This window comes from Leptodactylus fuscus, chromosome 7 (assembly GCF_031893055.1).
Source record: "Leptodactylus fuscus isolate aLepFus1 chromosome 7, aLepFus1.hap2, whole genome shotgun sequence".
Lineage (NCBI taxonomy): Eukaryota > Metazoa > Chordata > Amphibia > Anura > Leptodactylidae > Leptodactylus > Leptodactylus fuscus.
In genome coordinates, this window is record NC_134271.1 from 143,280,151 (window position 1) to 143,306,585 (window position 26,435).

General features: G+C 42.3%; 1 protein-coding gene across 1 annotated transcript in view; it reads left to right on the forward strand.

Moving 5' to 3' along the window:
• The first annotated feature begins 8,947 nt into the window (after nt 1–8,947).
• Nucleotides 8,948–26,435, forward strand: part of KIRREL1 (kirre like nephrin family adhesion molecule 1) — a 204,499-nt gene continuing 187,011 nt past the window's right edge. The window contains exon 1 of the mRNA XM_075283208.1: nt 8,948–9,349. Within this exon, the coding sequence (XP_075139309.1) occupies nt 9,298–9,349 (52 nt within the window). The 5' untranslated portion in view covers nt 8,948–9,297. The remainder of the gene's footprint in view (nt 9,350–26,435) is intronic.

The window sequence follows — 26,435 nt, forward strand, 5'->3', positions numbered from 1 at the left end:
GACCGCAGCCGCCAAACGTATGCGCCAGCTATGCTTGAGGACCCAAGATGTCATCATCCAAGGTCCATCAGCTGGTGTGCGATATCTTTGCAGCATTGTGTGGGCAGCCCGAGAGAAAGTGTGTGAGCCAGGGAACATGGCGCCTACTCATAGCACTGTCGAGATGCGGACATGCAGCGTCACTGTGCAATCCACGACACATCTATCGGGTGAGCCAGCTCGGTAAGTACCCTTTGGGAACTGCTGGGTTCAGGTGTGGGTGCCCACTTGGGGCAGCACGATACAGGGGAGGACGTGGGAGAGGTGTTTTGGTGCGCCGGGGGAGGCACCCAGCATCGCATGGCAGGCGGGATGCAGGAGAGGAGTTCAAGGGGGGGTGCATGGGCGGAGGTGGGCTTGGGAGAGGCGTTTAGGGGGGCCGTGGGTGCCCCTGGGACCGCAAGGGAGGCGGGGCGCGGTAGAGGAGTTTGGGGTTGGGGGCGACCTGGAAAGGGGGGATACAAGAGAAGGATTTGGGGTGGGGGATTGAGCCGCGATGTCCGCCTTGTGGCAGCTACCTACAGAGTCGGCCCATTCATTTGAGCCTACTCCGGAGGGAAAAGCCGCGACTGTCAGAAGCCGCGACATTCGTGGCAGGCGTATTTGGGCCCGAGAGTGACGCGGCTCTCCACGACACTCCCGGTGCCAAAATCCGCCCTCCGCTCCCAGTGTAAACGGGGCCTAATAATGCTAACCACCGCTATTTCTAGATATAGTCCGTTCTGGATTCCAAATATTCCTGTTCGGTGTTGATGCCTCATTTCCACGTAAATTGCCATCTTATAGGGAAAGTGCTTTAGGCGTGTGTCTTAGCTTGCCCCCGTTTCATCTCTAGATTCCCACCAAAGATTCTCTAGATTCCCTCTCTCTAATATATCAATAAAATGGTGATTTGCATGAACATTAGGCTCCTCTGCAGACCCCTTTAAGGTGCTTATATTTAGGATTTTTAATGAATTGACTTCTGACGCAGAGAACCGCCTCCAACGACCCCATCTCTTCGCACCCTTCAGTAGGCGCCGGTCCACAGATTCCAGCACAGTTGGAATTTTTTTTCTCTACCATTTCAGCACCCAATAGGCTCTTTGCTGTCAGTTGGGCGGTCCTGGACGAGACCAGTCTGAGACCGCCCACCTGACAGTAGAGAGCCTAATTAGCATATTGGGTGCTAAAACTAACAGCACTGATAGCTCAGGGATCATTGGGGCTAGAGAAAAAATTCCAACTGTGCTGGAATCGTTGGAGCAAGGCCCACTGGAGGACATAGAGATGGCGTTGGTAGAGGTGGTGAAAGGTGAAGATACACAGGGCAAGGACAAGGTCATGGTCGGCATCACTCCTGTCTACGGTACTCACAGACGAGGCCTAGGTGACATCACTATTACTCGCCTCTCCGTGATGTTGCAGTGCGGCCTATGGAACAGGCCAGGCCTCCGCCTAACTCCCCGAGAAGGTGCGAAAGTCATTTCTATACAGTTAGGACATCTTTACCCCCACACAACTCCGCATCTATCGAGGTCATACGATAGGATGTGTCCACAGAACTCCTTCCACGGTGCAACACCTGGACGCAACCAACGTTCCGCCTATATACCTTGCTCCTGCGAAGGTAACGGAGCAAAATACACATTTCATCACCGTATATCAAAGATATATATATCAAGGGCTGCTAACCCGCCTTAGGCAGCATCACTATACATAGCCATCCTAAACTGAAGGAGTCCCTGTATATGAGGGAACAACAACGCACCTGTACAGGCTAAAATAGCTGGAACGCGTTTCTAAAAGTCGTGTCCAATGTGAATTTCATCGCGCCGCGGCCACACGTTCTATTACTGTTTTAACTGCAAAATACCATATTTCATAATTGACCCCTTTTACTGAAAATTTCATTTTTTCTATGAGGGTTTACCACAGCCGGCCAGCAGGGGGCATTGTGCAATCAGCGTTCCAATAGAAGCAGCGGCGACGGTAGTAGGAGAATAAAGAGCAGTAAATTATATATATTCGGGCGCCCTCATACTATTAGAGCTGCGGAGTGTATATTCATACCCCAGCGGTCGTCCCTAATGCACATGTAAAGTATATGATTATGGTAATGTATACACGTATATGGATATACCCTCCGCGTGTTATTATAGCCTTCGCTCCACCAGGAATATTATAGACTCAGTTCTTACTGGTGAGGTTCACTTTTTTGTAGGAGCTGTCCCCCTTTAAGTCAGGGTCGTGCACACGTATGGCACAGGCCGTGTGTTCCTATTACTACCCCTTCAGGTCCTTTGTTTTTTTCGGGAAAGTTCTCGGGCGCCCACTTAGTGCAGACGCCTGGATCCAGGAACAAAGGCGTCCATTGTGCTGTAGGTGTGAAGCACCTGGTCTGGCCGCCATAAAGGTGTATGGAAAGGAAGGGGCTGCAAGGGGAACCTGCAAAGATCCACGGAAAATGGTTCATATAAATGTAAGCGCTTTCTTCATTATCTGTGTCTGGGAAAGCTGGGTAGGCAATATGGTCACATCTTCTCTGATATACACGGACTTATACTTTGATCCTCCATGACTGGATTTCCAAGATGTCTACAGGTTCAGGAACAACGGTATAGCCACTGCCAGCTTGGGGTACTGCTATATTGGGATCTCCTATTCTGGCCCCCAGAGGTTTTAAATGGAACTGCTATAGGACCCCCATCTCTCCTAGTCCAGCCCCCTGATAGTGGGCAATATTTTTGGTGCGGTGGCAACTGGAAGTATAATGGAACCAGAAGATGCGAGGCTCAAGTCTGGTCTGAGGTCATATATATAAGGGGTCTGGTCTGAGGTCTTATATATAAGGGGTCTGGTCTGAGGTCTTATATATAAGGGGTCTGGTCTGAGGTCTTATATATAAGGGGTCTGGTCTGAGGTCTTATATATAAGGGGTCTGGTCTGAGGTCTTATATATAAGGGGTCTGGTCTGAGGTCTTATATATAAGGGGTCTGGTCTGAGGTCTTATATATAAGGGGTCTGGTCTGGGGTCTTATATATAAGGGGTCTGGTCTGAGGTCTTATATATAAGGGGTCTGGTCTGAGGTCTTATATATAAGGGGTCTGGTCTGAGGTCTTATATATAAGGGGTCTGGTCTGAGGTCTTATATATAAGGGGTCTGGTCTGAGGTCTTATATATAAGGGGTCTGGTCTGGGGTCTTATATATAAGGGGTCTGGTCTGGGGTCTTATATATAAGGGGTCTGGTCTGGGGTCTTATATATAAGGAGTCTGGTCTGAGGTCTTATATATAAGGAGTCTGGTCTGAGGTCTTATATATAAGGGGTCTGGTCTGAGGTCTTATATATAAGGGGTCTGGTCTGGGGTCTTATATATAAGGGGTCTGGTCTGAGGTCTTATATATAAGGGGTCTGGTCTGGGGTCTTATATATAAGGGGTCTGGTCTGGGGTCTTATATATAAGGGGTCTGGTCTGAGGTCTTATATATAAGGGGTCTGGTCTGAGGTCTTATATATAAGGGGTCTGGTCTGGGGTCTTATATATAAGGAGTCTGGTCTGAGGTCTTATATATAAGGGGTCTGGTCTGAGGTCTTATAAATAAGGGGTCTGGTCTGAGGTATTATATATAAGGGGTCTGGTCTGGGGTCTTATATATAAGGGGTCTGGTCTGGGGTCTTATATATAAGGGGTCTGGTCTGAGGTCTTATATATAAGGGGTCTGGTCTGAGGTCTTATAAATAAGGGGTCTGGTCTGAGGACTTATAAATAAGGGGTCTGGTCTGGGGTCTTATATATAAGGGGTCTGGTCTGAGGTCTTATATATAAGGGGTCTGGTCTGGGGTCTTATATATAAGGGGTCTGGTCTGGGGTCTTATATATAAGGGGTCTGGTCTGAGGTCTTATAAATAAGGAGTCTGGTCTGAGGTCTTATATATAAGGGGTCTGGTCTGGGGTCTTATATATAAGGGGTCTGGTCTGAGGTCTTATATATAAGGGGTCTGGTCTGGGGTCTTATATATAAGGAGTCTGGTCTGAGGTCTTATATATAAGGGGTCTGGTCTGAGGTCTTATATATAAGGGGTCTGGTCTGAGGTCTTATATATAAGGGGTCTGGTCTGAGGTCTTATATATAAGGGGTCTGGTCTGAGGTCTTATATATAAGGGGTCTGGTCTGGGGTCTTATATATAAGGGGTCTGGTCTGAGGTCTTATATATAAGGGGTCTGGTCTGAGGTCTTATATATAAGGGGTCTGGTCTGAGGTCTTATATATAAGGGGTCTGGTCTGAGGTCTTATATATAAGGGGTCTGGTCTGAGGTCTTATATATAAGGGGTCTGGTCTGAGGTCTTATATATAAGGGGTCTGGTCTGAGGTCTTATATATAAGGGGTCTGGTCTGGGGTCTTATATATAAGGGGTCTGGTCTGGGGTCTTATATATAAGGAGTCTGGTCTGAGGTCTTATATATAAGGAGTCTGGTCTGAGGTCTTATATATAAGGGGTCTGGTCTGAGGTCTTATATATAAGGGGTCTGGTCTGGGGTCTTATATATAAGGGGTCTGGTCTGGGGTCTTATATATAAGGGGTCTGGTCTGAGGTCTTATATATAAGGGGTCTGGTCTGAGGTCTTATATATAAGGGGTCTGGTCTGGGGTCTTATATATAAGGAGTCTGGTCTGAGGTCTTATATATAAGGAGTCTGGTCTGAGGTCTTATATATAAGGGGTCTGGTCTGAGGTCTTATATATAAGGGGTCTGGTCTGGGGTCTTATATATAAGGGGTCTGGTCTGAGGTCTTATATATAAGGGGTCTGGTCTGGGGTCTTATATATAAGGGGTCTGGTCTGGGGTCTTATATATAAGGGGTCTGGTCTGAGGTCTTATATATAAGGGGTCTGGTCTGAGGTCTTATATATAAGGGGTCTGGTCTGGGGTCTTATATATAAGGAGTCTGGTCTGAGGTCTTATATATAAGGGGTCTGGTCTGAGGTCTTATAAATAAGGGGTCTGGTCTGAGGTCTTATATATAAGGGGTCTGGTCTGGGGTCTTATATATAAGGGGTCTGGTCTGGGGTCTTATATATAAGGGGTCTGGTCTGAGGTCTTATATATAAGGGGTCTGGTCTGAGGTCTTATAAATAAGGGGTCTGGTCTGAGGTCTTATAAATAAGGGGTCTGGTCTGGGGTCTTATATATAAGGGGTCTGGTCTGAGGTCTTATATATAAGGGGTCTGGTCTGGGGTCTTATATATAAGGGGTCTGGTCTGGGGTCTTATATATAAGGGGTCTGGTCTGAGGTCTTATAAATAAGGAGTCTGGTCTGAGGTCTTATATATAAGGGGTCTGGTCTGGGGTCTTATATATAAGGGGTCTGGTCTGAGGTCTTATATATAAGGGGTCTGGTCTGGGGTCTTATATATAAGGAGTCTGGTCTGAGGTCTTATATATAAGGGGTCTGGTCTGGGGTCTTATATATAAGGGGTCTGGTCTGGGGTCTTATATATAAGGGGTCTGATAATTTAGGGTCTCTGATATGAATGAATTTTGGGGTCTAGTGTGGGGACACAATAAGTCACAAGATCTGGTCTGGGTTCTGATGTCTTGGGAATGTGGGCTGTGAATGAATTTTGGGGTCTGTTCTAGGTGCTGAACAAATTCTGAGGCCTGGTCTGGGGTCTGATATTTGACAAATATGGAGTCTGAATAAAGGTAGGGGTCTGGTCTGGGATCTGATCATTTCGAGTTCTGGGGTCTCCATGAATTTCGGGGTCCAGTCTTAGTTCTGAATGAATGGGTCTGGGGTAACCTCTCACTACTAAGCAGTTTCTTGGGCTATACAGGGACAACCTTTGGGGTTGCAGGATGACTTCATTAATCCAGTACATGGGGCGCGGGGCGTCTCACTTGTCTCATCTTCGTCCGGTGGTCTGAAACGTCTTGAGGAGCCATTTTAAGTAAGACAACATTTCTTTGGCACGCTAAGATTTCGCTAGAGCTTGTGATATGACTTGGAGTCACTTACACCTCCTGGCGCCCGAGGTGTCACCGCCAGATTCGGTCTCTCACATCGTGGAAGTCTCTGTAATTCTCCAGTCTTGACTATTCCACTGTTTTTGACGACTGCCGCGACACAACCTGCCAGCGCGCTACAATGTCTCTGCTACATCTGAAGGGTTTGTTTGCTCGTCTGCATCAGCGACTCTGCAGCCTGCGAGCGCCTGGCACCGCTTGTAATTGGCAGCGTTTTCCGAGAAGAGGATCTTGTGCTGTAGGTGCCGCGGAGAGACCTGCTGAGACGAGACAGAGAAGAAAAATCACCACCATAAAACTAGAGCAGGCGAGGAGACGGTTTCCGAATTATCCTCACACCAGTGTAGGATCAGTCATCTGTCCAGATTACATTAATCCCCTTATGTACATGCACACTCGGCCCGGTCAAGCGTACAAGTGGTTTGAAAAGGGTAAAGGGATAAGCTGCTGGATCGGTGTCCATGAGATAGGTGTCTGGTTTTACCCAAATCATTTGGCTATACCTCTTCTCCCATGAATAACACATGCACCCTCAGCCATTTCAAGAATGCATGTGTAGGAGGGTGTCAGGGGGAATGAATCATTGACCGACAGCGGTTGAAGCTGTATGGACACTCAGTGACGTAAAATGGCGCAGATGAAATTATTTACCGGATTCGGATACAGCTTGTGCGCCATTTTCACGGAGAGCTGACATTTGCGTGGTGACCTTGAACACGTCCGTGCACTGACAGAGCGGAGCGACCCCTATGGTTACATGAGCGGATGATGATCTAACGGAGATGTCACACTGACTCAGCCGCCCGTCACTGTACGCAACGTACAGACTACAGAAGACCAGACTCGTCCTGGCGGAGAAATGTGACGCGTCAAAGACAAGGATTAGAAGTGAGGGAGGGCTTGTCTGCAGAGCTCACAATCTAATTGCATCACAACCACAGTCATTAACTACCTCTTGCCTGCAGAGCTTACACTCTACTATCGTCTGGTGCCTCAACCACCACATTATGAGGCAGATGTTGATTGTTTCTTGCCTGCAGAGCTTGCACTCTAATGTTTTCTGCTGCCTCAACCCCCCACATTATAAACCAGTTATTAACTATTTCTTTCCTTTTCTTTCTTGCACTCTTATTTTGTTCTGTTGTTTCAACTCCCCACATTATAAGCCAGTCATTAGCTACGTCTTGCCTGCAGAGCTTGCACTCTACTGTTGTCTGCTGCCTCAACTCCCCACATTATAAACCAGAGTTATTAACTATTTCTTGTCTGCAGAGCTTGCACTCTAATGTCTTCTGCTGTTTCAACTGCCCACAATATAAGTCAGTCGTTAACTATCTCTTGCCTGCAGAGCTTGCACTCTGTTGCCTTTTGCAGCTTCAACTCCCCACATAAGCCAGTCATTAACAACCTCTTGCCTGCAGAGCTTGCACTCTAATGTTTTCTGCGGCCTCAACCTCCCCCACATTATATGCCAGCTATTAACTATTGCTTGCCTGCAGAGCTTGCACTCTAACGTCTTCTGCAGCTTCACTTGCCCACATTATAAACCAGAGTCATTAACTACGTCTTGCCTGCAGAGCTTGCACTTTATTTTCTTCTATTGTCTCAACTCCCCACATTATAATCCAGCTATTAACTATTCCTTGCCTGCAGAGCTTGCACTCTACTGCCTCTTGCTGCCTCAACCCCCCACACTATAAATCAGAGTTATTAACTATTTCTTGTCTGCAGAGCTTGCACTCTACTGCCTTCTGCAGCTTCAACTCTCCACATTATAACCCAGCTATGAACTACGTCTTGGCTGCAGAGCTTGCACTCTACTATTGTCTTGTGCCTCAAACACAACATTACGAGGCAGATATTGATTATTTCTTGCCTGCAGAGCTTGCACTCTAATGTCTTCTACTGCCTCAACCCCCCACATTATAAATCAGAGTTATTAACTATTTCTTGCCTGCAGAGCTTGCACTCTACTGCCTACTGCTGTCTCAACCCCCCCCCACACACACACACACACATTATAAGCCAGATATTAACTATTTCTTGCCCGCAGAGCTTGCACTCTATTGTCTTCTGCAGCTTCAACTCCCCACATTATAACCCAGCTATGAACTATGTCTTGCCTGCAGAGCTTGCACTCTACTATTGTCTGGTGCCTCAAACACCACCTTACAAGGCAGATATTGATTATTTCTTGCCTGCAGAGCTGGCACTCTATTTTCTTCTATTGTCTCAACTCTCCACATTATAAGCCAGATATTAACTATTTCTTGCCTGCAGAGCTTGCACTCTATTGTCTTCTGCTGCCTCAACCCCCCACATTATAACCCAGCCACGAACTACCTCTTGCCCGCAGAGCTGGCACTCTACTGCCTCACCCCTCGCATTACGAAGCCGGAGGGATTAACTCTTTATCGTCACTGCTGCCGCCTTGCCGTCACTTTTTACAGACTCCGCATTAAAAGTTTCAATCACGTAAAATACAGCAGAACAAAAAAAAAGCAGTTCCTTCCAGCCCGCCCTGACCCCAAGAGCTTGCCATCTAATGAGCGCGCTGTCTAACAATAAGCAACAAGTCGGATAAAGCCTCCGTCTATAGGACAATCTCTATATGAGCCCTGAAATCTCTCCTCCAGACAAGATATGGAATGCTGGAGGGAGGAGGGAAGGTGCGGTGGGGGAGGGGGGATCAAAAAAAAACACAAAAAAAAAAGCCTCCCAACATAAGTAATTGTAAAATTCCCAAATTCCTTTCTTCACATCAGCAGATCCTGGGCCGGCTCCCCCTCTCCCGGCCGCCCCCTTCTCAGGAACTTTTTTTTTAAAAAAAAAATTTCTCTTTCTGTTTTTTTTTTTCTTCTGCGAGTTTGTTTTTGTGGTGCAGGGAGAGAAAGGGAAAAATGTGCCAGAGACAGAGAGTTTAGGAAAGTATGTTCCCTTCCCTCCCCCTCCTGCCAGTGGAATGGTTCATTCCCCTACTGGATCCATCCTCTCATTCCAAGACTTTTTTTTGTGCATGAGAGAAGAGAGAGGGAGAGAGCGAGAAAGAGAGCGAAGGAGAGAGAAGTAAGGACTGGAGGTTTGCTGTGGAGGCGACGAATTCTTCCCCCCCTTTTTGGCCGTTCCGCTCACACATCAGCCCTTTGTCTGGGATATGTCGTCTTAGGAAGCCCCGAGGAGCAGCCACTTGGATCCACAATCCTTGCCAATTGTCATTTAACTCCGGGAGACAAGGCAGAGAGCATGCTGGTTCTTGTCGTATGGATATTTACGCTGCCCAGCTCACTTTGCCAAGGTAAGAACCCCTTCTTTCTTTTTCGTAGAGTCCGGGGACCCTCAGAGAATACAGGGTGCCCCCTATGGTTATGGGTGATTAGTAATACCCCCATAGCCTAACGTACATAGCACGTAGCCCTGGTGTCCAGAGTGCATAGTAGCTGCCAGGGTGACTCGTACCCCCAAATCTTACGAGTACCCTCATCGTCCAAAATAGTCTTCAATGAATGTTAAGTATCGATGTACCCCATGAGTTAAGGGTTAACGATAGTTACCCAAAAGGAATGGAGCGCTGCTTTAACAGTGATATCCCTTTAATTGGTATGTATTGTAAGTACCCCATCAGTCCCCCGATTGTCTGAAGAAAATGGATGGTACCCCAATAATTTAGGAAGATGGTTGACTTCCCAAAGGGTCTGGGGTGATGATGGGTATCACTAGGGTCTAGGGTGAGCCCCCTCCCCTGTAGTCCTGTAGTCTGGGGTGAAGGTAGATCAGGGTGAGCCCCCTCCTCTGTAGCCCAATAGTATGGGGTGATGATGGGTATCACTAGAGACTAGGGTGAGCCCCCTCCCCTATAGTACTGTAGTCTGGGGTGATGATAGGTATCACTATAGTCTAAGGTGAGCCCCCTCCTCTATAGTCCAGTAGTCTGGGGTGAAGGTAGACCAGGGTGAGCCCCCTCCTCTATATAGTACCGTAGTCTGGGTTGATGGTAGGTACCACTGTAGACCAGGGTGAGCCCCCTCCTCTATATAGTACTGTAGGCTGGGGTGATGGTAGTTACCACTGTAGACCAGGGTGAGCCCCATCCTCTTTAGTCCAGTCTTAGGGGATGGTAGGTACCACTGTAGACCAGGGTGAGCCCCCTCCTCAATAGTCCAGTCTGGGGTGAAGGATAACCCCCACTTTACCCCCAACTCTCCAGTTTAGGGTGAACGATAGCCCCAATACAACATGAGCCAATGCTATAAGAAAGCAACATGTACCAGAACTGTGTACTGACTGCCGTATCCCCGTAGAAGTGCTGTATACTGTGCTCTCCGGGAGCGTATAGGCAGCACTGAATGGGGAAGATACAGAGATTGTAGAAGAAACAGATGTGTCACTTGTTCCTTTCCTCTCGCCTCTGGCTTCACACTTGGGGAGGGGGTTGTTTTCTCCTCGCAATGCTGGGCTGGCAACTTTAGGCTGGTGCAGGGCTGATGTGAGCAGATTTCTGCCCGTTGTGCTGGGGGCAGATGTTGATTTAATAGAGAACCGCAGACATGGCTAGAGAATGGATGAGCGTGGCATGAGTCAGGGCTACAAGGGGTTGCGATTTAACCCTTGTGGTGGTGAGGGACTGGCTGCAAAAACAGATGCTTGCTGATGTCACTGCCGTCTCTATGCATGCACAGTACGAGATGGATTGGGCTGCTGCAGAACCTCCTCCGAGGCAGAGCTGTCAGTTCCTCCTCGACTTGTTGAATGAAGCTTGATGGAGGGGATTCCCAAGAGCTGGCACAGCACCCATGTGACTCGCGCCCGCACCACAACCTCCTGCAAAGCCGTCAATCTGGCCTCTACTTGTTGAGCGTTGATGGACAGCTCTGCTTCCCAAGAGGCTCTGCAGTAGACGAAGGCATTGTGTGCGGAAGGGGACTTGGATGCCGTCCATCGTAACGTCAAGAAGAGTTGACTGCGCGTATTGTGGATTTGCCCCGGTTGCTGCAGCTCATTCATACTCCACGCGGAGCTGTTGTTTGTGTTTTTCGGCACATCATATTAACACGTCGTCTTCCTAAGAGCGGGTTGCCAACCATTCTTGGACAGTCCGTAAAGAAAGACTTGATATGTTGGCAATTTTCTTGGATTCTGGTGGAGCTTGTACAGATTATTGTTATAGAGCCATAGACCTATTTCACTTGCCATCTGTAGGGTTCATTATGATTGTGGTGATTTTTGGAGAAGTTATCCAGGTTGGCACCTCTGGCTCACAGAAAGACAAAAGTTCATGAAGTTCAACCTAATCCTTCCAAAAGAAGCAAAAACCCATAAAAATCCCTCAAAATATAAATCCGTCGCTATCTCGATCTACCCAAGATTGATCATAAAAGGGGTTGGAAAGGGGAAGAACCCTAAAAAATGGTGGTGATTTTTGTATAAGTTATCCAAGATGGCGCCTCTAGTTCTGAGGGTCACAGAAAGACATAAGTTCCTCCTAATATTTTCACGCCTTGTTGATCCAGAGGAAGCAAAAATCATAAAAATCCCTCAAACCCCCAAAACATAAATCCACCGCCCCTAAATCCTTTATCCCTATCTCGCGTTGCCCCTGGAAAAGGGAGGAACCATAAAAAAAATGGTGATTTTTGGATCAGTTGTCTCTTTTTCTGACCCTCCGAACCAGAGGTGCCAACATGGCCAAGTTCATGAATTTCCACCTATTATTTTTATGCTCTGTTGGTCCAGAAGAAGCAAAATCCATTAAAATGGCCCAAACCCCCCAAAGTATAAATCCCGTTCCCCATCTCGCCATCGTTCAGACTAAAAGTAATGAAAGGTTCAAAAAAATATATACGTTGGATAAGTTGTCCATGTTGACATCTCGGATATCGGGTCCTCGGAGAAAGATTCAAGTTCATCAAGTTTTGGGTTGTAGTAATGGAAAGTGGGACAACTTTTTTACAAAATGTGATTTTTGGATAAGTTCCAAGTTGGCAACTCTGGTTTGGTGGTTGGTGAAAGACAAAAGTTCATGGTGTGTTGATTCGGAAAACAAAAACCATAAAAGAAGACCCAAAGTATAAATGTATCGCGCCTATCTCGCCACCTTGCAGAGTGACGTAACTGAAAGTGCAAAACTAGGGAGGAATTAGGAGATTGTGGTGATTTTTGGAGAAGTTGACCAGGTTGACACCTCGGGTTCGGTGGTTGGTGAAAGACAAACGTTCATGGTGTGTTGATTCAGAAGAAGACAAAAACCCAAAGCATAAATATATCGTGCCTATCTCGCCACCTTGCAGAGTGATGTAACAGGAAGTGTAAAACTAGGGAGGAATTAGGTGAATGTGGTGATTTTTGGAGAAGTTGTCCAGGTTGACACCTCAGATTCGGTGGTTGGTGAAAGAAAAACGTTCATAGTGTGTTGATTCAGAAGAAGACAAAAACACAAAACAAAAATATATCGCACCTATCTCACCATCTTGCAGAGTGACATAATGGGAATTGCAAAATTAGGGAGGAATTAGGGGATTGTGGTGATTTTGGAGAAGTTGTCCAGGTTGACACCTCGGGTTTGGTGGTTGGTGAAAGACAAACGTTCATGGTGTGTTGATTCAGAAGAAGACAAAAACACAAAACAAAAATATATCGCGCCTATCTCGCCATCTTGCAGAGTGACGTAACGGGAAGTGCAAAACTAGGGAGGAATTAGGGGATTGTGGTGATTTTTGGAAAAGTTGTCCAGGTTGACACCTCGGGTTCAGTGGTTGGTGAAAGACAAACGTTCATGGTGTGTTGATTCAGAAGAAGACAAAAACCCAAAGTATAACTATATCGCGCCTATCTCGCCACCTTGCAGAGTGACGTAACGGGAAGTGCAAGATGAGGGAGGAATTAGGGGATTGTGGTGATTTCTGGAGAAGTTGTCCAAGTTGGTTCAGATGATCAGAGAAAGATAAAAGTTCAGGATATGTTCATGTTGTGAAATCCAGAAGAAGACAAAAACCATAGAAATCCCCTAAACGGCCAACGTATAAATCTCTTTCCCCTATCGTGAGTATCATAGTGTCAGAGGGAGGAACTGTTTTTGGAATCAGTTGTCCATGTTGGCACCTCTGGTTCGGATGGTCGGAGAAAGACACAAGTTCGTGAAGTTCTACCTAGTATTTTCATGCTGTGTAGACCCAGAAGAAGACAAAAACCATAAAAATTCCTCAACCCTCAAAGTATAAATCCTCACCCCTATCTCACCATCTCGCAGAGTGATAGTAACAGGACATGCAGGAAGAGGGAGGAATCACACAGAGAGTTTTCCTTCCTCAATATGATATGAGGGGAAGTTTCCAAACTGGTACATGTCCACCCCCCAGATGTGCCTCCGCTCTGCGTCCTGTCCTCTCTTGCAGAAGGCCACATTGCTGGCTCTGTAACGTACAACTCCCACGTTCTTCTCTGTCCACCCTCAAACACAGCTGGCTGCTTCCTTAGCATCTTGCAACATCAGTGCTGAGCCGCTGCTTGTGCCATGGCGGGAGGCGGGGGAGGGGGGGTAGTGTGCTGCTCAACAACAAAAAAATAAAACCTTCACACTATCCTGTTTTCCAGTTGCATTGTGTGAATTGTGAGAGATAATCTGTACAGTAATGCTTTGAATAGAAGGGGGGTTTAATCCTTGACCCAAGAGCTTGCAATCGGAGGATTGGTTGCTTTGATATATGCACGGTACGGTCTTTTTGTTTTTGGATATAGTTGTAGCTACATCATCATAGTTCACCAGGGTTTACAATCCTAGATCACTCGGGTTTCCAATCCTAGATCAGCAGGGTGTACAATCCTAGATCACTAGAGTTTACAATCATAGTTCACTGGGGTTTACAGTCCTAGATCACAAGGGTTTACAATCTTTGTTCACTAGTGTTTACAGTCATAGTTCACAAGGGTTTACATAATTCACTAGGGGTTATAGTTCACTAGGGTTTACACTCTTAGTTCACCAGTGTTTATAGTTATAGTTCACTAGTGTTTACAGTAGTAGATCACTAGGGTACACAATCATAGTTGACTAAGGTGTACAATCATAGTTCACCAGGGATTACAATCATAGTTCACTAGGGTTTACATAATTCACTAGGGGTTATAGTTCACTAGTGTTTATAGTCATACTTCACAAGGGTTTACAGTCACAGTTCACTATGATTTACAGTAATAGTTGACTAGGGTTTACAGTCCTAGATCACTCGGGTTTCCAATCCTAGATCACCAGGGTGTACAATCATAGTTCACCAGGGATTGCAATCATAGTTCACTAGTGTTTACAGTCATAGTTCACTAGCGTTTACATAGTTCACTAGTGTTTATAATCATAGTTCACTAGGGTTTACAGTCATAGTTCACTAGGGTTTACAGTCATAGTTCACTAGGGTTTACATAGTTCACTAGTGTTTACAATCATAGTTCACTAGGGTTTACATAGTTCACTAGGGTTTACAGTCATAGTTCGCTAGGGTTTACATAGTTCACTAGTGTTTACAATCATAGTTCACTAGGGTTTACATAGTTCACTAGTGTTTACAGTCATAGTTCACTTGGGTTTACATTCTTTGTTCAATAGGGTTTACAGTCATAGTTCACAAGGGTTTACAATCCTAGATCACCAGGGTGTACACTCTTAGTTCACTAGTGTATATAGTCATAGATTGCTAGTGTTTACAGTCTTAGTTGACTAGGGTTTACAGTCATAGTTCACTAGCGTTTACATAGTTCACTAGTGTTTACAATCATAGTTCACTAGGGTTTACAGTCATAGTTCACTAGGGTTTACAGTCATAGTTCACTAGGGTTTACATAGTTCACTAGTGTTTACAATCATAGTTCACTAGGGTTTACATAGTTCACTAGGGTTTACAGTCATAGTTCGCTAGGGTTTACATAGTTCACTAGTGTTTACAGTCATAGTTCACTAGGGTTTACATAGTTCACTAGGGTTTACAGTCATAGTTCACTAGGGTTTACATAGTTCACTAGTGTTTACAATCATAGTTCACTAGGGTTTACATAGTTCACTAGTGTTTACAGTCATAGTTCACTTGGGTTTACATTCTTTGTTCAATAGGGTTTACAGTCATAGTTCACAAGGGTTTACAATCCTAGATCACCAGGGTGTACACTCTTAGTTCACTAGTGTATATAGTCATAGATTGCTAGTGTTTACAGTCTTAGTTGACTAGGGTTTACAGTCATAGTTCACTAGGGTTTATAGTCATAGTTGACTAGGGTTTACAGTCATAGTCCACTAGGGTTTACAGTCATAGTCCACTAGGGTTTACAGTCATAGTTCACTAGGGTTTACAATCTTTGTTCACTAGGGTTTACAGTCATAGTTCACTAGGGTTTACATAGTTCACTAGGGTTTACAGTCATAGTTCACTAGGGTTTACATAGTTCACTAGGGTTTACAGTCATAGTTCACTAGGGTTTACATAGTTCACTAGGGTTTACAGTCATAGTTCACTAGGGTTTACATAGTTCACTAGGGTTTACAGTCATAGTTCACTAGGGTTTACATAGTTCACTAGGGTTTACAATCATAGTTCACTAGGGTTTACATAGTTCACTAGGGTTTACAGTCATAGTTCACAAGGGTTTACAATCCTAGATCACCAGGGTGTACACTCTTAGTTCACTAATGTATATAGTCATAGATTGCTAGTGTTTACAGTCTTAGTTGACTAGGGTTTACATTCATAGTTCACTAGGGTTTACAGTCATAGTCCACTAGGGTTTACATAGTTCACTAGTGTTTACAATCATAGTTCACTAGGGTTTACATAGTTCACTAGGGTTTACAGTCATAGTTCACAAGGGTTTACAATCCTAGATCACCAGGGTGTACACTCTTAGTTCACTAATGTATATAGTCATAGATTGCTAGTGTTTACAGTCTTAGTTGACTAGGGTTTACAGTCATAGTTCACTAGGGTTTACAGTCATAGTCCACTAGGGTTTACAGTCATAGTCCACTAGGGTTTACAGTAATAGTTCACTAGGTTTACAATCATGGTTCACAAGGATTCACAACTTCTTTTTGGGCTTCTGTGGGCTTGCCACAGTTGACATTTGCCCATAGCAGTGATTTTACTGTGCCATGATAACCGCATTAGAGGGCCACAGATTGGGCATGGGCACCCACAATCCTAGTGCATGGACTAAATTGACACCCTGGCATTGATAGCCTTGGCCTGTGAATGCACTCAGGAGTATCTAAGCTAGTTTGGCTATACATTGGTCAACATCCTCACAGTGCACAAGATTAGACTGACATCTTAGTGCCTCCAATTCGGCACCGACATTGACATTGTCCAAGAGTTAATACTCTTTATAGTAAACTTCAGGGGGGCACTTATTAACCCTCGCACAGTGCCAGTATCACCAGTGAGGGGTGCCATGCACTGCTTCTTAACAAGCCTTGTCTAGATTTTGTTATATTCTGTCGGACAGGATCATTTGCTCTCCCCGGCCCGGTTTTAATAGCCGTGGGCCACGGATGCACACAATCTGCACTACAATACCAGGATTAATCCTTCCTTCACGCCTGGCAGGCCGTAGGGCTCAGCCTGGTATCATTTGTTTGCCAATGCTTTTGAGTCAGCCGCCAACAGTGCAGCTCCACATCTGGCACGGTATGTTGGGATTTGTAGTTCCACAGCCCCTGCATAGCAATGCCTGCCGTAGGTGACGCCATCAGAAAAACAAAATCCCTCAGCTTGAGGGCAAATATCCAAAGCTGTAAGTGTAATGAAATCCATAGCGGGTGCGAGGCCGAGCATGTATGGAAGGTGGCAGCAATCCGGCCACACACTCCCTGATGAATATCTATTGATTTTCTTGTATTTTGCACAGAAAGTTGTTCTGTAATGTAGAAGCTCAACGTGGATAAAAAATGTGAGTGCAGCTATCACCGGGGGCGGGGTATGCGGACAGCTCTGATCTCAGGACTGCGAATAGTTAATCATCTTCTGCTCACCACAGGAGGCTTATCTAATATCTGTCCATACATCTTATCCATCTATTATCTTCTATCTATCTCCTATCTATCTATCTATCTATCTATCTATCTATCTATCTATCTCCTATCTATCTATCTATCTATCTCCTATCTATCTATCTATCTATCTATCTATCTATCTCCTATCTATCTATCTATCTATCTCCTATCTATCTATCTATCTATCTATCTATCTCCTATCTATCTATCTATCTATCTATCTATCTATCTATCTCCTATCTATCTATCTCCTATCTATCTATCTATCTATCTCCTATCTATCTATCTATCTATCTATCTATCTATCTCCTATCTATCTATCTATCTATCTATCTCCTATCTATCTATCTATCTATCTATCTATCTATCTCCTATCTATCTATCTATCTATCTATCTCCTATCTATCTATCTCCTATCTATCTATCTATCTATCTATCTATCTATCTCCTATCTATCTATCTATCTATCTATCTATCTCCTATCTATCTATCTATCTATCTATCTATCTATCTATCTATCTCCTATCTATCTATCTATCTATCTCCTATCTATCTATCTATCTATCTATCTATCTCCTATCTATCTATCTATCTATCTATCTATCTCCTATCTATCTATCTATCTATCTATCTATCTATCTATCTATCTATCTCCTATCTATCTATCTATCTATCTATCTCCTATCTATCTATCTATCTATCTATCTATCTCCTGTCTATCTATCTATCTCCTATCTATCTATCTATCTATCTATCTATCTCCTATCTATCTATCTATCTATCTATCTATCTCCTATCTATCTATCTCCTATCTATCTATCTATCTATCTATCTATCTATCTATCTATCTATCTCCTATCTATCTATCTATCTATCTCCTATCTATCTATCTATCTATCTATCTATCTATCATCTATCTATCTATCTATCTATCTCCTATCTATCTATCTATCTATCTATCTATCTCCTATCTATCTATCTATCTATCTCCTATCTATCTATCTATCTATCTATCTATCTATCTCCTATCTATCTATCTATCTATCTATCTATCTATCTCCTATCTATCTATCTCCTATCTATCTATCTATCTATCTATCTCCTATCTATCTATCTATCTATCTATCTATCTATCTATCTCCTATCTATCTATCTATCTATCTATCTCCTATCTATCTATCTATCTCCTGTCTATCTATCTATCTCCTATCTATCTATCTATCTCCTATCTATCTCCTATCTATCTATCTATCTATCTATCTATCTATCTCCTATCTATCTATCTATCTATCTATCTATCTATCTATCTCCTATCTATTTATCTATCTATCTATCTATCTATCTATCTCCTATCTATCTATCTATCTATCTATCTATCTCCTATCTATCTATCTATCTATCTATCTATCTATCTATCTATCTCCTATCTATCTATCTATCTATCTATCTCATATCTATCTATCTATCTATCTATCTCCTATCTATCTATCTATCTATCTATCTCCTATCTATCTATCTATCTATCTATCTCCTATCTATCTATCTATCTATCTATCTATCTCCTATCTATCTATCTATCTATCTATCTATCTATCTCCTATCTATCTATCTATCTATCTATCTATCTATCTATCTATCTCCTATCTATCTATCTATCTATCTACCTCCTATCTATCTATCTATCTATCTCCTATCTATCTATCTATCTATCTCCTATCTATCTATCTATCTATCTATCTATCTATCTCCTATCTATCTATCTATCTATCTATCTATCTATCTCCTATCTATCTATCTCCTATCTATCTATCTATCTATCTATCTATCTATCTATCTATCTCCTATCTATCTATCTATCTATCTATCTATCTATCTATCTCCTATCTATCTATCTATCTATCTATCTCCTATCTATCTATCTATCTATCTCCTATCTATCTATCTATCTATCTATCTATCTCCTATCTATCTATCTATCTATCTATCTATCTATCTCCTATCTATCTATCTATCTATCTATCTATCTCCTATCTATCTATCTATCTATCTATCTATCTATCTCCTATCTATCTATCTATCTATCTATCTATCTATCTCCTGTCTATCTATCTATCTCCTATCTATCTATCTATCTATCTATCTCCTATCTATCTATCTATCTATCTATCTATCTCCTATCTATCTATCTCCTATCTATCTATCTATCTATCTATCTATCTATCTATCTATCTCCTATCTATCTATCTATCTATCTATCTCCTATCTATCTATCTATCTATCTATCTATCTATCTATCATCTATCTATCTATCTATCTATCTCCTATCTATCTATCTATCTATCTATCTATCTCCTATCTATCTATCTATCTATCTCCTATCTATCTATCTATCTATCTATCTATCTATCTATCTATCTCCTATCTATCTATCTATCTATCTATCTATCTATCTCCTATCTATCTATCTCCTATCTATCTATCTATCTATCTATCTATCTATCTCCTATCTATCTATCTATCTATCTATCTATCTCCTATCTATCTATCTATCTATCTATCTATCTATCTATCTATCTATCTCCTATCTATCTATCTATCTCCTGTCTATCTATCTATCTCCTATCTATCTATCTATCTCCTATCTATCTCCTATCTATCTATCTATCTATCTATCTATCTATCTATCTATCTATCTCCTATCTATCTATCTATCTATCTATCTATCTATCTCCTATCTATTTATCTATCTATCTATCTATCTATCTATCTCCTATCTATCTATCTATCTATCTATCTATCTCCTATCTATCTATCTATCTATCTATCTATCTATCTATCTATCTATCTCCTATCTATCTATCTATCTATCTATCTCATATCTATCTATCTATCTATCTATCTCCTATCTATCTATCTATCTATCTATCTCCTATCTATCTATCTATCTATCTATCTCCTATCTATCTATCTATCTATCTATCTATCTATCTATCTCCTATCTATCTATCTATCTATCTATCTATCTCCTATCTATCTATCTATCTATCTATCTATCTATCTCCTATCTATCTATCTATCTATCTATCTATCTACCTCCTATCTATCTATCTATCTATCTCCTATCTATCTATCTATCTATCTCCTATCTATCTATCTATCTCCTATCTATCTATCTATCTATCTATCTATCTTCTATCTATCTATCTATCTCCTATCTATTTATCTATCTATCTATCTATCTATCTATCTATCTCCTATCTATCTATCTATCTATCTATCTATCTATCTATCTCCTATCTATCTATCTATCTCCTATCTATCTATCTATCTATCTCCTATCTATCTATCTATCTATCTATCTATCTATCTATCTATCTCATATCTATCTATCTATCTATCTATCTCCTATCTATCTATCTATCTATCTATCTATCTATCTCCTATCTATCTATCTATCTATCTATCTATCTCCTATCTATTTATCTATCTATCTATCTATCTATCTATCTCCTATCTATCTATCTATCTATCTATCTATCTATCTATCTCCTATCTATCTATCTCCTATCTATTTATCTATCTATCTATCTCCTATCTATCTATCTATCTATCTCCTATCTATCTATCTATCTATCTCCTATCTATCTATCTATCTATCTCCTATCTATCTATCTATCTATCTATCTATCTCATATCTATCTATCTATCTATCTATCTCCTATCTATCTATCTACCTATCTATCTATCTATCTATCTATCTCCTATCTATCTATCTATCTATCTATCTATCTATCTCCTATCTATTTATCTATCTATCTATCTATCTATCTCCTATCTATCTATCTATCTATCTCCTATCTATCTATCTATCTATCTATCTATCTCCTATCTATCTATCTATCTATCTATCTATCTATCTATCTATCTCCTATCTATCTATCTATCTATCTATCTATCTATCTATCTCCTATCTATCTATCTATCTATCTATCTCCTATCTATCTATCTCCTATCTATCTATCTATCTATCTATCTATCTATCTCCTATCTATCTATCTATCTCCTATCTATTTATCTATCTATCTATCTATCTATCTATCTATCTATCTATCTCCTATCTATCTATCTATCTATCTATCTCCTATCTATCTATCTATCTATCTATCTATCTATCTATCTATCTCCTATCTATCTATCTATCTATCTATCTCATATCTATCTATCTATCTATCTATCTATCTATCTATCTCATATCTATCTATCTCCTATCTATCTATCTCCTATCTATCTATCTATCTATCTATCTATCTATCTCCTATCTATCTATCTATCTATCTCCTATCTATCTATCTATCTATCTATCTATCTCATATCTATCTATCTATCTATCTATCTATCTATCTATCTCATATCTATCTATCTATTGTCTATCTATCTATCTATCTATCTATCTATCTATCTATGTCTCTCTTATCTATCTATCTATCTATCTATCTATCTATCTATTGTCTATCTATCTATCTCATATCTATCTATCTATCTATCTATCTATCTATCTATTGTCTATCTATCTATCTATCTATCTATCTATCTATCTATCTATGTCTCTCTTATCTATCTATCTATCTATCTATCTATCTATCTATCTATTGTCTATCTATCTATCTATCTATCTATCTATCTCCTATCTATCTATCTATCTATCTATCTATCTATCTCCTATCTATCTATCTATCTATCTATCTCCTATCTATCTATCTATCTCCTATCTATCTATCTATCTATCTATCTATCTATCTGTCTCCTATCTATCTATCTATCTATCTATCTATCTATCTATCTATCTATCTCCTTTCTATATGCTGTAAGGTAACACTTGTCTGTAGTGTTTATGACCCCATACTGCAGTAGAATAGCCCATGTGTGAATACAGGCTGATGTTCGGAGTCGCAGCCAGCACTGGGAAGTGATCACAATGTGGAGTTTCCTTTGTGACTTCTATTATTTCCTATGGAGAGTCTTGAGAAAAGGAAAACTGGCAGCTTATCAACAATAAGAGCCTGACATCCTGATCTGTACATGACAGGGCTGCAGAATACTGTAGACACCTCTGCTGTAGGGGGCGCTGCTGAGTCGCTGTATCTATACAGTGTGATACTGCTGAGCTGGTGTATCTAGGTCTATTGTGTGTGATACTTTATACTGAGCTTATATTTACCATCTTGGCATGTGATACTATCGGCTGACCCAATGTATCCAAGCCAGTCCTGTGTGATACTGTCTGTTGAGCTGTCTATCTAAGCCTATTATATGTAATAATGTCTGCTTAGTCAGTGTATCTAAGCCTATTATATGTAATAATGTCTGCTTAGTCAGTGTATCTAAGCCTATTATATGTAATAATGTCTGCTGAGTCAGTGTATCTAAGCATGGCATGTGTGATACTTTCCGCCGAGTCAACGTATCTAAGCCAATCATGTGTTATACTGTCTGTGTATCTAAGCCTATGAGATGTGATGTGTGCTGAATCAGTGTATCTAAGCATGGTATGTGTGATACTTTTTGTTGAGTCAGTATATCTAAGCCTATCATGTATGATACCATCTATTGAGTCTGTGTATCTAAGCCAATCATGTATAATACTGTGCTGAGTCAGTGTATCCAAGCGTATAATTTGTCATACAGTCTGTTGAGGCAGTGTATCTAAGCCAATTATGTTTTATACGCTGTTGGCCCAGTGTATCTAAGCCTGATTCATGTGATACTGTCTGAGCCAGTGTATCTAATCCTGCCATGTGCAATACTGTTGGATGAGATGGTGTATCTAAACCTACGATGTATTATACTATGTGATCCACTAGTGTATCTAAGACTATCATGTGTGATACTATCTGCTGAGTTGATATATCTGAGCCTATCATGTGCAACACTGTCGGGTCCACTGGCGTATCTCAGCTTATGATATGTGATACCGTTTCGCACTACAACCCCCATCATTGTCTAACCCCTGTATTGTAGTCTGTCCTGGGGACATGTGTAGTAGGCCGGACACCCTGTAGGGTAGGGGGCTATGCTGGAGGTCGGGGGTCTAGGCTGGGGGTATACGGACTCTTAGACATAGAATGAAGTGTTTCTCTCGCTTAGTCATGTACCTCGGTACAATATTGTACAATACGTCTTGTATTTTGGTTTGGGAAGGGTTAATCGGATGGGACAGGAGCCATGTCTGAGGGAGGGAGGAGGGAGCGCACAGACTAGATGTAATTGGAGAGTGAAGTGGGCAGGAAAAGCACTTTTTTTTTTTCTTCTTTTATTGAAAGCGGTATGACACTTCTGAAGCAGATCCTGAGAGGATTGAATTCCTCCGGGATGGGGGGCTGGAAATCCAGTCTCCGGCAAAACACCGCCAACATCTCACATATTCTCATTATACCGCAGACTACTGAATCCATAACTTGTCACTAAGTCACACAAACTTTCCTCTGCAGGGATACTAGAAATCCCAGCAGGCCTTACGGGGCCGGGCCGGGGTATACGGAGGCTTGTAAGGCCACAGTCGTAACCCCTAGGCCGCCCCTTTTATATTAGGGCATCGGTAGTGACGGTGAACTGGGTTGTTATAAAAAAAATAAGTCGTCAGACTCACGCGACATACTTCCTCGACTGTTTGAAGTCGGGGGGGGGGGGGGGCTTTTTTTGTAGGGGCTATAATATGGACGTAGAATCGGTACCGAGCCCCCAACTATAATGAGGAATGCCTTATGGGCCCCCTATGGCTCCAAGGCCCAGGTACGTTAGGCCTCTTCTCACAGTTCAGGCCCGAAGGACGTAATTTACAAAAAGTTTCTCCCGTTGGAGTTCCCCTTTAAGATCATAGTTGTTTATATTGTATTTTTTATTTGTTGTCGTATCACTTTTTTTGTTCTCCCGTTTCCCGCCTACCGCGCTCGGTAACGCACACTCTCTCCGCATTGCTGAACTCCCCATCGGCTTCTCTTGTGCCGCTTTTAATCCTGGTGGAACTAAGAGCTTCTCCGAGTGGAATTAAATTACTCAGCGAGTGAAATTTGGTTGATTTGTAGTTCTGTGCCAGACAGCCGCTTAAGGGATGGCTGCCAAGAAGTGATTTGTGAAATAAGAGAGAACCCTTATTTTATACTGCAAATATGCCGACTCCTCCCTCTTTAGGGTGGTTGCACCTTACGTATTATAAAACCCTAGTTCCACCGATGGCCAAACATCGTTGACTGGGCTAATGTGACCTAACCACTCTCCTTAAGTACTGACCCTTAACCGTGCCGCTAAAACCAATCTCATACCGTTTCCACTCCCTCTTGACCCTCTGGGGTTGTTGTCATGTCTCCACCACTTTTGGGCACATGGCGCGCCTCCTGTTCTGTGACCTGAGCAAGCAATGTAATAACCGCATTCCTCTATCGGGACATGACCAACACAAAAAGTAACCGAGCATTACGCCAGGCCCGGGAGATTTGCCCACTCTTCCGGGAATCCGGGAGGTCCCTCTTCAATTTAGAAACCTCCTGGACGTTTCTGGAGAGTTGGCAAGTATGAATTTTAGTTCCTATTGACTGAACGATGGGACATCTGGAACATGACTTACCATTTACTTTTTGTTGACCTCATGGATAGTGTAACCCAGTGGAACAGAATGAACTTTTTGGCAATCCACAATTTATTGGTCTCTTAAAGTGGCCATAGGTCTTAGATGGTTCTTGGTCGAACTTCAAACTTCCCTATAACACATACATCCTTGGCTTAATGGTTAATGGTGGCTTATCTTCCTTCAAAACAAATGAGCATGGTGAAATCTAACATCTATGACCCTTCAGTCCCTGATATTTGGAGGAGACAGGACCCCCTCATATATGTTAGATGGTTAGCAGGTTCCAAAATCATCAGAGTCAACTTGTGCATGGCTACTCTTTGAAAACCATGCCCTTTTAGGAATGTATGGAAATACTGGTTACCCGAAAGGTAGGCATCAGCACTTGGTGGTGCTATGGCAAGGTGTCTACTCCCTGGTGGGACAGCTGGATAGTGTCCATATTTTGATCCTTGATGATACTGTATAATAGCATCCTTTTCATGTGTAAGATTGATAGCTAATACTCGGTGATAATACGGTACTGGGTCCACTCCATGGTGGACCAGTTGGGTAGTGTTTCGTCTTGGTCCTTGGTGATATCTTGAGATAACATCCTTTCCATGCTCATTCTTGAAGAACATACTAGCTCTTCCTGCCACCGTTGGATTACCACCACTCCTAGGTGACTCTGTGGGAGAGTATCCATCATTCGGTGGCCTGATGATATAGTGTCACTCCTAGTGCCACAATTTTTTGAGAAATCAAGAGGTGAAATCATTTAGAAACTTATAGTCTTAACGATCCTGTGAAATAGTCTCAACTTGTTGGTATTTGCTCCTTGGTGACCCTGCAGGATAATATCTACCACTGTCTAGTGACCCTGAAAGAAACTGTCTACTCTCTGGTGACTGTCATCAATCAAGAAGGCTGAAATGTTTATCAATGGACTGCATTGATCATTGTCCCACTGGGCCATAGAATTGGAGTCTGTCTAATACAGTTGCCCTCACAACTAAGAGGGTTAAACAGTAATCAAAAACATGTTCGATGAAGATCAAACCATGTCATCCACTATGTAATTGGCACCCACTGATATACAGTACATTCCAAAAAGGTTGGTTAGTCATCCACTTTGTGGTAGAAGATGAGGTCAACAAAAATAGGATTCTGCTTTTCGTTAGTCTTTCATAGTTGAGTACTGGTTCTCATTAAGGAGACTCAGCTAAGGTATGGAGAATTTTTACAAGCAGTCCTCCATGGGCAAAAAGTAGGCCAACTAGCTCATGTCAGCCAAATGAAACACCCCTCAAAAAGAAGTAATCCCATCTGTGGACAACTTTTTGGGTATCTTGCTTCTCTAATGGTTCACTATAGGAGATATCTTAGGTGTAGTTCATGTCTACTGGCTTTCTTCAGAAAATGTACCCATTGAAGGCATGGTTTAGAATCACCATACTTTTTGTCCATGAAGTTAACCTTCATCGGTATGGATAGACCAACGGGCCATTGATTGACATAGTGTTGACTGAGGTTCCCCATATCCTCCAAATAAAATGATTTTGGAGGCCCATACTTCAACAACCCTTAGGAGAGAGACCGCAGCACTCTTCAAATTTGGGCATCTTCTGCTGCATCATTATTGTGTTAGAACCTGGAATCCTCTGGAGGATCCTAAATTACTCTAGTGGGTTGGTCCGACAATGTCCCACCATGACCGATCTTCAGGCCATTGACTATAGGACCAAAGGC